General features: G+C 43.6%; 1 protein-coding gene across 1 annotated transcript in view; it reads right to left on the reverse strand.

Moving 5' to 3' along the window:
• Positions 1-2293: 2293 nt before the first annotated feature.
• The window catches only part of TYR (tyrosinase), an 87606-nt gene continuing 70366 nt past the window's right edge, over positions 2294-19533 (reverse strand). The window contains exon 5 of the mRNA XM_077485009.1: positions 2294-4764. Coding sequence (XP_077341135.1) covers positions 4544-4764 — 221 coding nt within the window. The 3' untranslated portion in view covers positions 2294-4543. The remainder of the gene's footprint in view (positions 4765-19533) is intronic.

A 19533-nucleotide genomic window follows, 5' to 3' on the forward strand; every position in this document is an offset into this window, starting at 1 on the left:
AATTTTATAACAGAAACAAAGAAAAATTCATTTTTTTTTTACAGAATTGTGTATTTTTTCTTTCATAGCACAAAAAAAAAAAAAAAACGAGCGGTGATTAAATACCACCAAAAGAAAGCTCTATTTGTGTGAAAGAAAGGACAAAAATTTTATAGGTCCAGTGTTGCATGACTAAGTAATTGTCATTCAAAATGTGAGAGCACCGAAAGCTGAAAATTGGTCTGGTTATTAAGGGTGTTTAAGTGCCCAGTGGTCAAGTGGTTAAATCCATGGGTTTACTTCCACTTTAAGCAAACTGAGAATACACCTGTTCTTGGAGGGGGGAGGTGAAGGGAACATTACACCCACATGAGCTTGTAGGACATTCTATTCCAAAACTATGGGAAATATATTGAAGCCCTTTTGTGGTTACAATACTCTTCATTGTTCTGGGAAGGTTTTCTGGAATGTTTTCAAGTATGGCTGTGGAACTTACAGTATGGCCATTAAGCCAAACAGAGCATTTTTGAGGCCAGATATTGATGTCGGAAAAGACCTAGCTGTCAACGGGTATCTCAATTCATCCCTAAAGTGTTCATATAGGGTTGAGGTCAGGGGTCTATGAAGCCCACTTAATTTTTTTTATTTTTTGGCCATATAGTGTATCGAGAGGTTACATTTTTGTCACAGCCTGTCATGGCTGAATCCTGGGCCATTTTGGCAGTCAAGGCTTTGGTACGTCCAGATTTTGCCAAAACTTGTTTATCCCTTTCTGGCTCCTGTGCATTCCCATTAGCCAAGAAAACTACCCATTAGGGATAAGCCAAAAGGAAAAATGTTGGGGAGGTGTCAAAGTGGCAAGCTATAACAAATCCTGAAATTTCAGCGTTTTGGCTGTTAGAACAGGAGGCATTTGACCATGTTGGGAAGGTTTGAGACCTCTAGTTGCCTACATCGCATAGAGACAGCAGTTTATCCCCTCCCCGTGACAAAGGTTCTTTAAAGCACATTTGAGACCCCAGAAACAAAGAGCTAAACTTTGCAATAAGCATCACTATTTACATGGTCTTCCCTCATAATATGAACATGGCCATACAGTACATTTGGTGCCACAGTTGGACCCAGCTTCCCAATGAACTTTATAATTTAACAAATTTGGACAGACATTCAGTGGTGAAGCTAGACATTCTTTCACCTGGGGAAAAGAATCAGTTTGCCCCCTGTAACGGGAAAAAAATTAATCAGGAAAGTGAGAAACTCCCAGCCCATAGCTGTTGAGTCTGTCCCTTCCCCTGTGCTCTTCTGGTACCCCCCCCCCCTCCCCCTGCTCCTCTTGTCCCCCCACAGCACTCATCTCCTATCCCTGGACAGCTGTGCAGTATGTGGAAAGGCTGAATAAAGACAATCCTCAGTGGGGATGGGGCTTCCGGTTCACTAGCAGGAGGTAGAGGTGGAGAAGGCAGATGCAGAAGGATAGGTACCAGCTGCAGCTCCCTTCTCTATGCCACACCAAGGGCACATGTCCACCTTATTTACAAAATGTTCTAACCGAAAGAAAAAAACTTTTCATTTGATAAGCAAAAAAAATTTAAAACCCAGTGGTAATTAAATGCCACCAAAAAAAGCCAACTGTTTGGGTACAGCGTTGCATGACCACACAATTGTTCAAAGTTTGATATAACTGAAAGCTGAAAATTGGCCTGGGAAGAAAGGGGGTAAAAGTGCCCAGTAGACAAGTGGATAATAAAAAGGACATGGGAAAGCATCTTTTTTTGTGAATGAGTAGGGGTTCTCATTCACATTCTGGTGGTGGGAGGTAGATATCTGGGTGCCCTTATCTTGAAAGGGGATTCCAGATAAACAATTCTCCTTTCACACCTCAAACCACCACTAGGCCAGGGTTGTGGAAAAGCAGCATTTGCCCTCATCAACATGGTCGCCCCACGATGTTAATGGCACATGACTTGCTATGGTACAGCTGTGCTGGCCTTACCCTTTCCTGTCCTGCCAGGCTGCATGCTTGGCTTAGATTTTAGAGGAACCCTATGCCAAAAAAGTGTGCCCCAAAAATCCCATCCAAAGAGTCTAGTATGGATTTGAGAAACCCCATGTCTTTTGTGGGGGTCCCCCCTTAAAATCTGTGCCAGGTCCAAAGGGTTCACAGTTGTAAGTCAGTTTGATCCGTGGTAGACCACAGATAGGTTTTAGCTCACACAAATTTACTATATATGAAAATTTATGACCCACAAATTGTATTACACATGCAAAGTGATGAATACATCCATACACAAAAAACAAAGATTCCATTCTCCCCAAGTTTTTAAAAATTATTTTATTTTTGGTCCCATTTTTCAGACAATTCATTACCGGCTATATGTATGAAACCTATATCATTCAAAAGTACGGGCTGCAGGACATACACATTATATGGCACAATATGTTTTAGGGGCATACTGGAATATGGATTCTGCTTCATATACTGGAGCACAGGACAGGAAGAGTGGTGTTGCCTATAGCAACTGGTCAGATCCACTGATAGTACACTAGATCATTTTTGGCTGCAGGTCAAAATTACTTGGTTTTCTGCAAGGGGTCCTTCACAACATAACATGTGGCACCTCAGCTAATGTAGATGTGCATTACAGCAAGTTGCAGTGCAAAGTTAGTTGTGGTCATTACATCTGAATGCTACAACACACCTGCATTATACATGAACATATGTGCTCTATCCAATACGTGGCCCTGTACTGAAATGTGCAGGACCCGTTTTCTCGGGCATTGACAGCCTATTTTAAATAGGCTGCCCAATGCAGCGCACTGCATTTTCAGGTGAACACTTAGGCTCCATGCACACTGAAGATCAAAAACCATCCGTTTTTGGGAGTTTTGCTTTTCTTTTTTTTTTATAAGAGCCCAAAAACTCTCCTCTTATCTTATGTGTCCATGCACGCGTGGACGTTTATCAACAGTGGAGTTAATGGGCTGTTTTCTGAACGCCATAAAATCACGTTGGAGTCATTTTTCTGACCACAAGAAAAATGCTAAAAAACGTCAAACGCTGATAAATGTCTATAAACGCTCAAAAACGTGGCTGACCAGCGTTTTTTAAAGTTTTTGATCCATTGAATTTTTTTTTTTTAAATTTAAAAAAACGCTAACGTGAATAAACTCTTGAAAGACTCACTGCAAAGATACTGCCCTTTTTATAGCGTTATTATAACATCCAATGTGCATGGAGCCTAAAGCTGGGTTCACACACTTGCTTTTCAAAAGAAAATGAGATATGCCTATTAGTACACCAACAGATCACTGTGCATTGAGGTGCACTGCATTACAAAAAAAAATAGTGCATGCATCTTTTTGTGCTTTTGGTGTGTTAGGCAGCCCATTCAAATTTACTGCCTTAACATATTGCATGTTAATGCATGACAAAGGTGCATGCACTAATGCAGCACAACATTGCAAATCAAGCCAAAACTGTTACTTAGAAAACGTAGAAGCTGTCATCACAGTTCTTTCCTCCTATGGCTTTGGTTCACACCCACAGGTGTGACCAAGCTTATGTACATTTCCTTCGTGAATTCCCTGATTCTTTTCTAAAAATGTGCCATGCCATTTGCAGATACATGGAGGTAACATCAAGAATGAATGGCACGCCACTGTCCACTAAATGGCAGCTTGTTTCTCAGAGTTGGGAAGGCACCGTGTTCTATACACGCAAAAGGTCTGAACCTAGCCTTAAGCCATTACAATAAACCCTTGGCTTTAGTATTTTCAGGAGCATGTATGCAGATAAAGACCGCAGAATGACCTGCAGTGAATGATTAGGGATTGAAGCTAATGGAGCAGCATAGTAGGCAAGTCACTAGAAGCCCCTGAATTTCTCTTTCTTGGAGGATTTACTTTAAACTTATTCTTACAAAAAATCCTAGTCAGATCATCTATTCATTGGGAAAGTAGAAAATTAACCAGAAAGGGTTAGCAGTGGGACAAATACTGGGGCCTAAAAGCCGGTAAAAATGTTTGACTGAACGTATCAAAAGCATCTGAATGCACACCATCCAAGCTTCCAAAGAGATTTCTAGGAAGCTAGAGGCAACACAGATCTATGAGGACACTATAGACATTAGTGTCCATTAGGACAATGTTTTGTCTTATACAACAATCTAATTTTTTTTTTTAGACAGCTCTGTTAAAGGGACAGTGGTTAGTAAAAGGCAACACAATAAGGTTTTTCCTTCAGGCACTTATAAAAATCGTACAGGCTGGTGGCCCCTGCCCTTCTTGCCTGTTGAGCATTACACAACCATAATTATCTGTGGATGTGTAACATTATACACATCACTCAGATAAATGAAAACCCATTAAAAAAAGGTATTAAAGCCCTTTTAGTTACTCTTGAACCCTGCAGGCAGCCATTAAATAACCCAAACATGGATGTCCCTTTCAGTGCGGGAGTAGAGCGATTTCCCAGAGGTTTGTTCCTAGCCCTCAAATTAGCCAACACATGGATAAGCAAAAACCCTGGTACACGTTAAAACTTCTGCTTAGCTGGCATGCATTATCATAGATTGGATTGGTAAGTGGCATGGTAATCTTCAGCCTCCATGAGAAGCGGCTGGGTCTCCTCTGAAATTTTCGTTTTCCGTTTCCTTCGGCATGTTAAGCTGATGATGGCTGCAAACACAGCAGTGACCAAGCCTCCGACCACCGCCGCTCCAACAAGCCACTGCCAGATTTGTTTTGCTTGCTCCAAATAGGGCAACAGAAAGTCTTCAATAGAACCTGAGTGATTGAAAGAAGAAAATCAACTTGGTACTTCATGATTTTTCTTATAGTAAAATAGTTCTATATGCAAAAGGGTTCTGTAAAAAAATAGTAATTATGATCAACTGGTAGTTTGTATCCCTAAAGGGATTCCTAGACATGGTACAAGTGGGTACCCTCAAGGGCTGCATCTAATATGACCAATCACTGATCTGCTCTTCCATTATAGAAATGGTAAACCTGTCCAAATGTTTTTTGTTTTTTTTTACTAGGTAGGAAAAAACCCTGCCATGTCTGTCTCCAGTATAGATCATCTATTTATATAGCTCCAGTATTTAACAGGTACCTTGGCCCAAAAAATATGAAGTGCTGGCATACAATTTTTAAACATTTTCAAAAGGAATAGGTTACCCCAGACAAGCACCAGCTTCAGTGATGTAGTTTTGGAGGGGCATGTACAATATTATAGCAACAGTGAGCTGTTGCAGCAATAACCTATAGCAAGGTAACCATTTCCTTATACCCAGAGTCTTCGAAGAAAAGCAGTTTCCTATACTGGCAAAACACTGCAATCTTCAAACCATTTTAGCCAACTTTTGGATTGGAAAAAACAAAGCAACCATCTATTCCATACAGATATAGGAGGCCTGTAATATAATTACTGCAAAAGTGAGCATAATTTTTTTAACCTTTACAGTTCATTAAAATTTCACATGGTGGCAGAGTTAATCTTCCTCTATAGTAACTCCTCCTCTTCCCCATTGCAGGTAAATAATGGATTGCAGGCAGAGGCAACGTGCCATCATTGAGTTCTTGATGAAGGGGTGCAGGCTGCCCAACATCCACAGAAGGCTACAGATCGTTTACAGATGACACCAATGACAACACAAGTACGGTCTTGTCATTGGCGACTCTCGTCAATGTGAAATCTCCGTAAACATTCTGTAGCCTTCAACCTTCCTTTGTCAAGGACTCAACGACTGCACGTTGCTTTTGCTTGTAATCCAATATTAACCTGCAATGAAAAAGAATAAGTTACTCGACCAACATTTGAACTCTCTGCATTACTTTTGGTACACCCCTGATAAAACATTTGGTTGCTTTTACTCAATCATGTATAAAATCACCAAGTTATTGGCTTATAAATCTTGGAACTGTGGTCTTTTTAGGATTAGTGTAGGAAGTTTTATTAACCTTGATAAAGTACTCTGAAGTGCCTGGCAACAGACTCCTCCCCCCCTGCCATACTGTCCAATTCTTCATCTTCTAAGCCCTTGTACACACAGTCGGAGATTCCGACAACCAAATCCGTCTGAGTAATTCCGACGGATTAATTCCGGAAGAGGTCCGGAAGTGATGTTGCATACACACGGTCGAAGTTGTCGGAAAATCAGATTGTACATAACGTGATGACGTTATTTCGTTACGACGGGACTACGTTCAGGCTAGTAGCCAATAGCTTTGGTCTAGGAATTTGATCTGAGCATGCGTGGCACTTTGTCCATTGGAGTAGGCTACACATGATCGGAGTATGTCCGATAGGAGCATTTTGTCGGAAAATTTTACCGGTAAGTTGGAAAACTTGGTCCGTCGGATATTCGATGGAAACAGTCCGATGCAGACCACACACAGTCGGAATATCCAACAAAACAGTCCGATAGGAAACATTCTGTTGGAATCTCCGACCGTGTGTACAAGGGCTAATGGATCGAAATGTGTGACCATGTACCAGGTCATGCTTTCCGTAAAGTCCCTAATAACCCTTCTTTCTTTTGATTCTTCTAATGCACGTGTTTATAAACGTATTATGAACCATTACTTTTGCTGGATTAACCTTAGCATTTCAGAATAATTAATGGAACAGTATAACCAATAACGCTTTGTTGAAAACGGAAAAGCCCATCTTTTAAAGTACTGTAAAATGCAGCACTGTCATAACAGACTTTCAGGTATTTAACCCATCCTCACTTCCACCACAAACCCAAAAACAAGCAGCTTGATCTTTGCCTATGGATAGGTGGATGGAGATGAAAATGCCCCTTTTAGGCCCCATTCACATTTTCAAATGGGGCAGTTCATGATTGCCCATGGGTAGGAAGCAATATTCAAAATTATGGAAGGCTGGCAGCACCTGCAGCTATTGGTGGACATCTATATGTAATCAGTCAGAGATTACCTTAGGATGACTGTCCCTGGATGCAGACAAATGGAAATGCCCTTTACCTTCCTAATCGTACTTACCCCAAATTTCTGATGGGGGAAGAGGGACACTTGACACTGAAGTATGAAGGCAAACCCACAAGTACTTTTAATCAGCTATTAAAATCACAAATGCAGTCCTGAAGTCTGATGAATGGTGAAGTGCATCTTAACACTTGCAGTGTGAAAAGGTTGGGGTAAGTGGGATTTTGCCTGTACAGTCACAAGACATTATAACACTTGCCTAAAATCTATTTTATTAAACAGACAATTAAAAATTGTATATACATAAAACATGTACATAGTAAATCCTCTAACAGTCAATACATCTCAATTGGAAGATCACTCAGTTTTATAGTTAGTTTGAATAAAGACAACAGTCCATCCAGTTCAACCTGAGTGAGTGTCTACAATTGTCCCTATCCCTGTACATTGCACACTTGCATTGGTCCCTACCCTCAAGGAGCCCACAATCCAAGGTCCCCATTCATATACTAGGGCCAATTTTGGACAGAAGGCAGTGTTGTGGTTGGGATTTGAACCAGCGACCTTCTTACTGCTAGGTGAGAGTGCTAACCACTCATCTTAGGGAAACCTCTAAGTCATATGGAAATACAGATATCACCCTCTCAACATGTTTCGCAATTACCCGCTTCTTCAGGAGAGGAAACACAAGTAGAAGAAAAGATCACTAGAGAGGTCTATACCCACCAAAGAGGAGGAAAGAAGAACAAGTGGATTGGGTTCCAAAAGCATTGACAGTCCCTCCTATATACATCACTAACTGCAAATCAGACACGGACAAAAGAACAAAACGGTGGTCTATGGTCTGGCACCACTTCGGACATCCCCAATAATACAGTTGTGGCTTCTTACTAAAGACTTCTATGCCAGCCTACAGAAAGACAACTGTGCAGACTTCTGTGGACCCATAGAAAGATGGCAAGTCTATCGAAATGTTTACATGCAAGCAATTTTGCTTGGCCCAGTGTAAATATGCATATCTCATACCAGATGGGTCACTGGGCAAGCTGAAAAAACACTAATAATTGAAAGTACTACAGTGGTAGCCATGATCTTCCGGGTGCTACTTGGGTTCTGTGTGCAGCTTCCCCTTTGCACTGACTACAGGGGTAGATACAAGGCATTCTCTGATTGATCAAAGTATAAGCTGACTTCATTAGCCCTTCTCTCTACCTTATCTAATCAAAGAACACCTTGCATTTGCTGAAAAAAAATACAAGTCATGCTATTAATGGCAGCAGTGCCTAGTGAGCAAATCCCTCCCCCCCAAGGTCAATGTGCAGTTGGATGGCCAGCACAAGACCCAGAAGATCACAATAGTTACTGTAGTATTGTAGACCATCCCGAAGCAAATGTGCATACTTACCACGGATGTGCAGTCAGGGGAGGCAGTGAGGCAGAGCCTCACCTGCCATTAAAAATGAAAATACTAAACAAAACATGATTGAGCTTTGTGAGTTGTAGCTCAGCGACCAGGGGTCACAGAGACCCCAAATTTAGAGGTTGGGTAGCTGAAGCCCTACCCCACCACTGGTAACCTGTAGTTCAAGACACAGGGCTTCTTGTGTAGCCTCTTAGAAGCTATATACAGAGCGGCCAGTTTAAATACAAGCTGGCACACTGTTTGCAGCAGAGGATGAGTTCACAGTGCCTCTCACTTGTCAGAAGCACTGAGCTTAATGGACAGCTTGGAGCCTTGGACCAATGGTAAAGCACCAATAGAACAATCTGTCCAATAAAAATGCTGCAGTGGAGGCTGTCGTCTCACTACAGTGTCATAGAATGGGGCATGTTCTAAAAGACAACTGCTCCCTTCCAGCACAGCCCTCTAACTACAAGGAAAAAGCATGGGTTTATGGGTATAGGCTTTACCCATAATCCCATGTTTTTCTCACACAGTTAAGAGTAAGGATGAGCTCAGGCGCATTCGCATTCTCCACGTGCAGAGCCCACCAGTCAGTCGGAGCAGCGCTAATCACAGGCAGTGAGACATTGCCCCGATGCGCGGCTGGAGAGATCGGGAAACATCTCACTGCCTGTGATTAGCGCAGCGCTACGCCGAGTTTCTTTTCTGGCGGGCTCTGCGCGTGGCGTATGGAAAAAGACTTTCATTAATAAAAATAAAAAAACTAAACGAAAGTTAGCTTTTAATATATAATGTAAAAGATTGTTACACCAAGTAGATACCCAGCATGTCACGCTTTAAAATTGCGCGAACTCATGGGATTGGCGCTAAATTTCAGTACTTCAGAAACTCCATAAGCGACGCATTACATTTTTTTTTTTTTACAGGTTACGCTTAAAGTTACAGAGGTCTAGTGCTAGAATTATTGCTCTCGTTTTAACGATCGTGGCGTATGTAACCTGTGTGTATCTGGCTCTGATACTAGCCAGTGCCTCACCAGCCACTGACCTCACTGTATGTCCCTGGTATTTACATTGTGCCTAGCTAGATCAATGTAAGAATGCAATACAGATCATTCCTGGAAATAAGCTTTAAAAAAAACAAAAAAACAAAACTTGCATTCTCACACCCTTAGACAAAGTTTACCAGATTAAATGCTCTCATACTTGGACAAGCTCGGCTAGTTTCATGCAAAAAAGTGAAATGCTAAAGAGATTTAGCCAAGGGGCAGACAGGTGCAGAACACAAACATACACTGTGGGCAAATGCATCTAATTTCCCTTTTTAAATAGATTTATAGATTTGTTTTAATTTATATAGATTAGAAAAATACTTATAGAATATAATTCACCAGGTATGGTTTACCCAATCCTTGATCTGAATTAAGGTTTGATTTTGTTACAAATAAAGCTATGGCTTATATAATCCAGCCAATGTGGAAGTCTCACGGCAAATTTTACGCACTTAAAATTACTTATGTACTTTACATACATACGCAAGTGTAATTTAAGTATTACACAAAAATATTCATCCGCGTCTTTATAAAAATAATGTGTGGTGGTGCCAATGTCATGCCTCCATCCCCCATTTGCATATACAAAGAACAAAAACATTTTCCATGGGACTTTAAATGAGGTACATTTGCATAAAAAGATTTGAGCAATAAATGACAATCTTTTACATAGAAACATTTTTAAAAAGTAGTGAGATTGTCACAAAACACGTTGAGCTAAAGGATACACCCATCATTTTGTCTTGTGAAAAACTTGAAGAGTGGAATTTGTATATGTATCATTCTATGAATACTAACTGGACAGTATGCCGTTACATGGCAGTGTTTACAAATACACCAACATACTAGTTTTGGATTGGAGTATAAAGTGATTCTAGATGTACAGTTCAGAAAAGGTAGAAAGAATAAAAATCATGGGAGCATTTTAAATAAGGATAGGGTAATAGGACCCCTTCTGCCAGTACATCCTATATATATCCCCCATGTTAAAAGATCGACCAAAACAAAAGAGCACTTTGTTTAATAATTTGTTGATTGGTTTGTATGCTTGTGGGAAATGTCCGGCATGTTGTCAATCTAATCTGAAAAGGGAGGAAGAATGTTGTGTCTACCAGCACAGGGAAGGAATACCAAATCTGAGATTTCATCACCTGTGGTACCATGGGTGTTATATATGTGTTGGAGTACCTATGCGGGCTCCAATACATCGGCCGTACCTCTAGAGCATTACATATAAGTGTTGAGGAATAGTGATGGCTGAACGGTTCGCCGGGCGGTCGTTTCGTGGCCAATTTCAGCTGTTCGCGATTCGTCCGATCGGTGGACTATTGCCGCCATTCGCCCGGCGGACTTCAGTGTTTTCTGTGTAAAAGAACTTTGACCTATGATGACACATCCATCATGGGGTACAGGACAGCCAATTGAGACATTACAGCACATGGACACTTGGACATTCCCCCTAACTTATAAATACACCTGATCCGGCAGCCATTTTACATTCTTTCTTCTGTCACTATAGGGAGAGGTTGCTGTGTGGAGCAGGGAGAGATTGCAGTGACCCAAATCGCTAGCTATTTGGTACACAAAAGTTATTTTCAGGACTGGTATAATTGTTAGGTGTATATAGGTTTGCTGTGCTACTGATTGTTGCAGCAGCCTGAGTGTCTTTTGTCAGTTTAGAGAAAGGGACAGGACGGTGTGTCTGCTGTAGGGACAGTCAGTTTAGTCATTAGCTGTTGCTATCAGGTCCACAAAAGTGCTATTCCAGTTATTGTTCCAGTAGCCTCTGTTTTGTCAGTTTATATAGGGACAGGCAGGAAGCAGTGTGTGAGGCAGTGAGGGTCAGTTTAATCAGTAGCTGTTACTATATTAGGTCCACAAAGCTTCTTTTCAGGACTGGTATCAGTGGTATGGTAATAGGCTTGTACACTTATTATATTCTTTCTTCCAAATATAGAAAGAATATTATACTTGACTGCTGCCCTTCTGCTGCAGTCTGCTAATGATTCACAACCTACTTGTTCCACAAAGGTCCTTATAAGGACTGGTAATAAACTGGTGTAGGGTGCTATAGTACATAGGGTTGAGTGAGGTACAGTCTGCTATTCTATAAGGACTGGTATAGGTCCACAATACATAGGGTTGAGGTGCACTACTGCTGACCGCTGCCCTATACTGCAGCAGTCCATCGGTATAGGGACTGAGAGTTTTGTCACAGGGTCATTTAAAAAATGACAGGCAGAGGAAGAGGCAGGCCCTTCCGCAGGGGTGGTAGGGGTAGGGCAGGAGCAACAGGCTTGAGCCAAAGTGGGAAGTTGCAGAAGGTGCGTTCAATTACTTTAAAGGACGCACCAGACTTGGTTGAGTGGCTCACTCAGCCTTACTCTTCTGCACCCTCCTCATCCTCTCGATCTGCACCCTCTTCTTCACTCTCTGCTATGTGCACCCCCAAAGACACTACCACCAACAACACCACCACCACCACATACCTTCCACTTGAGTCACAGGAATTATTTTCCGATCCATATCAAGACATTTCTGATGCGCAGCCACTCTTGGTATTGGATCAGGAAGAGGAGGTAGCAACAACCGCTACTCAGCAGTCTGACGACAGTACCCAGATCAGCCCAAGGAGGAGGTTGGTCCCCGGTGTTGCTGCCTACCCCGAGATCTCTACTTATAGCGGTGAGGAAGGGGACGTCGATGACGACTTGTCTAGTGATGTCACGTGGGTGCCCACAAGAGAGGAAGAGGAGGGGAGTTCAGAGGGAGATATGGGCCAGCAGATAGGGAGGAGAAGCAGGAATAACTTACATTGCACAGGAGGAACAAAGCAGACTGCAAATGTATCAGGAGCGAGTCATCGACCAAGTACGGTCACATCTGGCGCTCCCAGGACACCGGCACATGGCTCCGCAGTGTGGGCTTTTTTTAACGTGTCCGCTGCTGACAATAGCGTTGCCATCTGCAATCTTTGCAGTCAGCGCATTAGTCGCGGTAAGCCCAACACTCACCTAGGGACGACCACCTTAAGAAGGCACATGAGCAGCCATCTCCGAGCCCAGTGGGAGCAACGGAACACACAAAGCCACACTCCAGGCTCTCACCGTCCAGCCTCGTCTTCTACTTTTTCTCCTCTCTCCTCACAAATTGTCCTCCACTCCACCTTCAATCACGCCAAGCTCACGTTTTTCTGCAAAAAGGCAGGCTTCCATAGGCCTAATGTTCGAGCGTAAAAAAATAATGACGCCGGATAACCTTCTTGCCCAACGGTTGACGGCTGGCTTTTCAGAACTGATAGCCCGCCAACTACTGCCATATAAACTGGTGGACTTGGAGGCCTTTCGCAAATTTGTGGCCATTGGAACACCACAATGGAAGGTCCCAGGAAGGAAGTATTTCTCAGAGAAGGGCATCCCAGAGCTATATGGCCATGTTCAGCGGCAAGTGAATGTATCTCTGGCACACAGTGTCGGTGATAAGATACATCTGACAACAGACACGTGGTCTAGCAAACACGGGCAGGGAAGGTATATCACTTTTACTGCCCACTGGGTGAACCTTCTGACGGCCGTCAAGCATGTAACCCGTGGCACCCGTGTAGATTTGGTTTTACCGCCACGGATTGCATGCAGGCCTGACTTCTCCTCCTCCTACTCCTACTCCATCCTCCTCCCTCTCCTCCTCGGCTGACTCCTCCTTTTCCGCTGCTAGCGTCTATTCCGCTGCGCCGCCCAAGCCCCCCTAGAACCTATTCAACATGCCAGGTGAGACATTGCCATGCTGTGCTGCGCTGCATCTGTTGTGCCTGGAAGCCAAGGGCCACACTGGTCCGGCACTCCTTTCAGCTTTGCGTTCACAGGCAGATCAGTGGCTAACACCGCTCAATTTGACAGTTGGTAAAGTGGTGTGTGATAACGGTGCCAATCTGCTTAGCGCATTGAAACAGGGCAAAATCACGCATGTGCCATGCATGGCACACGTCTTAAACTTGGTCGTGCAGCGATTCGTTATCAAATGCCCTGGGGTCCAGGACATCTTGCGGCAGGGCAAGGAAAATCTCGGCCCATTTCAGAAGATCTTACATGGCCATGACTCGCCTTGCTGACATTCAGCAGCGACACAATCTGCCGGTCAGACATCTTATTTGTGATTGCCCGACGCGATGGAACTCAACCTTCTATATGCTTGATAGGCTGCTCCAGCAGAAACGTGCAGTTAACGTCTACCTGTATGAACTCTGCGGCAGAACAGGTTCTGGGGAGCTGGGGTTTTTTTCACCGCGCCAGTGGACTTCTGCGCCCATTTGAGGAGATCACCAAGCTGGTCAGTCGCAGCCATGGCGCCATCAGTGACATGGTACCTTATGCCTTCTTTATGGAGCGTGCATTGCGTTGTGTCATTGATCAAGCTGTGGAGGAGCAGGAGCGGGAAGATGAGGAAGTCGCAATGCTGGATGAATTCCCAGGGGGGGCTGCTCTGAGACAAGTCAACAACAGGAGTCTGAAGAGGAGTCAGAGGAGGATGGTGCCGGGGCGGATGAGGAGGAGCAAGAAGAGCATGCTTTAAACCTTTCTGGGATCCCTGTTGTGCGTGGATGGGGAGAGGAGAATGAAGAGGACAACATTATCCTGGATGATGAGCAGGAGCCAGGCCACCACACCGCTTCCACTTTAGTGCAAATGGGGGCCTTCATGCTCCAGTGTTTTAATAGGGACCCCCGTATAAAAAGCATAACTGTCAAGGACCAGTACTGGGTGGCAACGTACTTAGACCCCCGGTACTAACACAAAATGGAGGAAATGTTACCGCCGTCACAGAGGGCTGGCAGAATGGAGCACTTCCAGGCCTTGCTTCGAGAAATGCTGCATTCTGCCTTTGCGTGCGCTGGCAGAGGAGCAATTCCCACTCCCAGAGAAGGAGCTGCAGGTACCAATCCAACAGCGCCTGCAAGAAGAGGCCGGTTTGAAGATGTGTTGGCGACTTCGGATATGAGGTCATTCTTTCAGCCGACCCATCGACAGGTGTCTTTCGGATCCAGCATCAGGGAACGCCTAGACCGTCAGGTGTCCGACTACATTGGGTTAACGGCCGATGTGGACGCTCTGAGGAGTGATGAACCCCTGGACTACTGGGTGGGCAGGCTTGACCTCTGGCCAGAGCTTTCCCAATTTGCAATCGAACTGTTGGCTTGCCCCTCGACCAGTGTCCTGTCCGAAAGGACGTTCAGTGCAGCAGGGGGGATCGTGACCGATAAGCGTACTCGCCTAGCTCACGACAGTGTTAACTACCTCACATTTCTAAAAATGAATGAGGCATGGATCTCGGAGGAATTCAACACATGTGACCAGTAGACCATGTATATGTCTATAAACAATTTTAAACGAGCACAGAGACCTTCTTTCTTCATTTGGCTCACTTCCTTGTCCAAAAAAAGCACACCGTACTATATGCCCGTACCCTCCTCTTTGAAGAGGTTGAGCGGTGTCATATTTCTACTGGGGCTGCTTATTATGAGGGGCTCCCACCATCCCTGTGCTGCGCCGACATCCTCCTGGGGCTGTACCTCTGCTGTGCATATTATCAGGTGTTCCCACCATCCCTGTGCTGTGCTGACTTCCTTGTGGGGCTGTACCTCTGCTGTGCATATTTTGAGGTGCTCCCACCATCCCTGTGCTATGCTCATGAGGGGCTCCCACCATCCCTGTGTTGTGCCGACTTCCTCCTGGGGCTGCTTATTATGAGGGGGTCCCACCATCCCTGTGCTGACTTCCTCTTGGGGCTGCTTATTATGAGGGGCTCCCACCATCCCTGTGCTATGCTCATTATGAGGGGCTCCCACCATCCCTGTGCTGTGCATATTTTAAGGTGCTCCCACCATCCCTGTGCTATGCTCATTATGAGGGGCTCCCACCATCCCTGTGCTATGCTGACTTCCTCCTGGGGCTGCTTACGGTGCAGGTGTCAGTGCTGTATATCACGGTGCTGATGTCAGTGCTCTCTATCACGGTGCAGGTGTCAGATGACTATCACGGTGCAGGTGTCATTGCTGTATGTCACGCTGCTGATGTCAGTGCTCTCTATCACAGTGCTGTTGTCAGATCACTCTATCACGGTGCAGGTGTCATTGCTGTATGTCACGCTGCTGGTGATCATCTCCTGCACCCTCTTCTTTGCCTACCCTGGTCCCTGACCTTCCCTCTCCTACATTGCCTTCATGCGCTCCACAGTCCTGAATTGTCACAACAATTTCCCATATAAAAAAAGAATGCTTGTAGTTGTCGATCCCAGATTCACCTCATACATGTGTTATGTCATTGGCCATGCGGTGGGACTATGTTTGCACAGCTATTTTGTGGCTGCAAATTTGACCTGTAGGTTTACGAAGTTCGCCTCCCATTGAAGTCAATGGAGCCCGCCGCGAACGTTCCGATTCGCGAACTATCGGCCATGTTCGCGGTCCGCGAAACGTCCCGTCGGAAGTTCGTCCATCACTATTGAGGAACACATTAGGAACATCAAAAAAGGAATGGCTACACAATGTATCTAATTATTTTAAATTATGTATGTTCATAATAAAAGTATTTAAATTTTGTGAGTTTGAACAAATGGAGGCACTGGAGGGGGGTAATTACATTAGACAGCTTTGCAAGAGAATCCTCCTGGATATTTGAGGCTAAGGTTCTTGCCCCAAGGGGCCTCAATGTGGATTTCGATCTCAATCTCAATTGTTTTATTAGTTATAGATGATTAATTTGCTAATGATTATATTGAAATTTCCTGTGGTCTTTTTATAATATGTTTTGAGATTCAGAGTTCATGTATATCATGATTTTAAGGATTTTTTAAATATTTTTTTATATTTTATTTAAATTTTATTTGGATTTTATTTGGATTTTATTTGGATTTTGATTTATCTTTATATTTTTTTCGGCATTTAAATTGTATGTGAATTTAGCATTATGAATGTTTATTCGTACAGTTTTTAAATTTTATTATTTGGTAGAAGACTAATGATTGCTGTGATGCGATTATGCCAGTATGCGCTCTCCGGTGTTTATCAATTTAAAGGGTGACATTTAATGGTGGCAGTTTTAGTGACCCCTTCCTGCCCAATCCATAGCCGGCTGGGTAGCCAGAGTGTTGGCTGATTAGCCGCCCACGTGTGTAGGAGGTGAATGGGAGTACTTAAATCCATGTAGTGACACATTAGCTCCACACCTACTCATAAGTCAGCGCTCTGACGGCACTCGTCTAGGGGGCAGAGCCTGTGTACCGTGACCGTCAAACCTTAATTCAGATCAAGGATTGGGTACGCCATACCTGGTGAATTATATTGTATAGGTATTTTTCTAATCTATATAAATTAACACAAATATATAAATCTATTTAACCACTTGCCGACCGCCGCACGACGATGTACGTCGACAGAATGGCACGGGCAGGCATATGGGCGTACCTGTACGTCCCTGCCTTCCCGCGGGTGGGGGCTCCCGATCGGGCCCCCCCCCCCGCTGCCAGCGGCGGTCGGTATCCGTGCAGGAGCGATCCGGGATGAGGGGGCGGCCATTCATTCATGGCCACCCCCTCGCGATCGCTCCTGACGAATGGGAGTGAAGCATTGCATCACTTCCTCTCCTGTAATGTAAACACAGGAGAGGAAGTGATGTAATCTCTCCTCCGTGTCGGTATTTTTCGTTCCGGCACCGAGGAGAGAGGATCGGTGAGTTGCACCAACACGACACTTCACAGTAGAACATGCCAGGCACACTCACACCCCCCCTTTACCCCCCGATCACCCCCCAATGACACCAATTGCATTTTTTTTTTTTTTGCATTGGTGTCATTTGTGACTGTAATAACTGTTAGGGCAGTTAGGGTTAGCCCCCTTTAGTTCTAATGTACCCCCCTAACCCCCCCAATAAAGGTTTAACCCCGTGATCACCCCCCGTCGCCAGTGTCACTAAGGCTGGGTTCACATTGCAGCGGTTTATGAGAACGGATGTGATTCGCACCGCACTGCAGTGCAAATCACATCCGATCTCTGTGCGATTCGAGTTCAGCCATTCGCCGCAAATTCGCACGGGACCCTTTTTTCGGTCCGCAGCAGAATCGGATCGCATGGGTGTTCACACCATGCGATCCGAGTTTGCAGATCGCATTGCGATATGCGAACTGATCGGGGGTGTCATTAACATTTCACTGACACTCCCAGCAGTTCGCATAGGGCAGTGTGAACTGCCGCCGGGAGGCATGCGATGCGGGAACCCGCCGCGGATTCGTGGCGTTCCCGCATCGCTCCAGTGTGAACCCAGCCTAATAAGCGATAATTTTTCTGATCGCTGTATTAGTGTCACAGGTGACGCTAGTTAGGCAGGTAGGTATTTGGGTTTGATGCAGCTTTTTATAGCACCAGGGACCCCCATATACTACCGCATAAAGCCCCCTGATTGCCCCCTAGTTAACCCTTTCACCAGTGATCACCATATAACTGTTACAGGTGACGCTGGTTGGTTGGTTATTTTTTTATAGTTTCAGGGCACCCACCATTTATTACCTAGTCTCACTAGTGTACCCCTAAATTTAGGGGTGTCTACTTTCCAAAATGGGGTAATTTGGGGGGGGTTTGTGCCATCTTGGCATTTTATGGCCTTCAAAACTGTAACGCCCTTAGAAAGCCTGAAGGCGGTGCTTGGTTTTCGGGGCCCCGTACGCGGCTAGGCTCCCAAAAAGTCCCACATATGTGGTATCCCCGTACTCAGGAGAAGCAGCAGAATTTATTTTGGGGTGTCATTTCATATATGCCCATAGCATGTGTGAGCAATATATCATTTAGTGACAACTTTGTGTAAAAAAATTTTGTCATTCAATCGCTTGAGGCAAAAAAATAAAATATTCAATGGGCTCAACATGCCACTTAGCAATTTCCTTAGGGGGTCTACTTTCCAAAATGGGGTCATTTGGGGGGGTTTTGTACTGTCCTGCCATTTTAGCACCTCAAGAAATGAGATAGGCAGTCGTAAACTAAAAGCTGCGTAAATTCCAGAAAACGTACCTTAGTTTGTAGATGTGACAACTTTTGCGCAAACCAATAAATATACAGTTATTGACTTTTTTTACCAAAGACATGTGGCTGAATACATTTTGGCCTAAATGTATGACTAAAATTGAGTTTATTGGATTTTTCTAATAACAAAAAGTAGAAAATATCATTTTTTTTCAAAATTTGCGGTCTTTTTACGTTTATATCGCAAAAAAATAAAAATCGCAGAGGCAATCAAATACCATCAAAAGAAAGCTCTATTTGTGGGAAGAAAAGGACGCAAATTTTGTTTGGGTACAACATTGCATGACTGCGCAATTACCAGTTAAAGCAGCGCAGTGCCAAATTGTAAAAAGACCTCTGGTCATTGACCAGCAAAATGGTCCGGTCTGAAAGTGGTTAAAAAGGGAAATTGGAAGCATTTGCCCACAGTGTATGTTTGTGTTCTGCACCTGTCTGCCCCTTGGCTAAATCTCTTTAGCATTTCACTTTTTTGCATGAAGCTAGCTGAGCTTGTCCAAGTATGAGAGCAGTTTATTTTCTGTGTAAGAAAACAACTGAACAGGGCCATTTAATCTGGTAAGCTTTGTCTAAGGGTGTGAGAATGCAGGTTTTGTTTTTTTATTTTTTTTTTTAAAGCCAATTTCCAGGAATGATCTTTATTGCATTCTTACATTGGTCTAGCTAGGCGCAATGTAAATACCAAGGACATACATTCTATTCTATTCACTCACTGTAATAAAATAGAATATGAAAGTCTTCTGAAATTCGAATAGTATAAATTTGAGAATGGATTGGAAAATAATGCAAAACAATGTAGACTAAAATAGAAAATGATAGAATAGAAAAACAAAGCAATGTATATTATATTCTTTCTAATGGTTTGTGCTGTCCTTTTCTATTCTAAATTTTATTTCATTCTATACGAAATTTGAATGTTGAAAAATGGTTATATATAGTTTACTTTTTCAAATTCGGTCAATTTTTTTCCTAATTTTTTCAAATTCGAAACAAATCCCGAAAACGAATGCAACTAAGGCAACAAATTTAACTAAACAAATTTAGTTAAACGAATTGAAACTAAACAAAATTTTTTTTGCACGT

This window comes from Lithobates pipiens, unplaced genomic scaffold (genome assembly GCF_037356315.1).
Source record: "Lithobates pipiens isolate NorthernLeopardFrog02 unplaced genomic scaffold, aLitPip1_a1.2 Scaffold_17, whole genome shotgun sequence".
Lineage (NCBI taxonomy): Eukaryota > Metazoa > Chordata > Amphibia > Anura > Ranidae > Lithobates > Lithobates pipiens.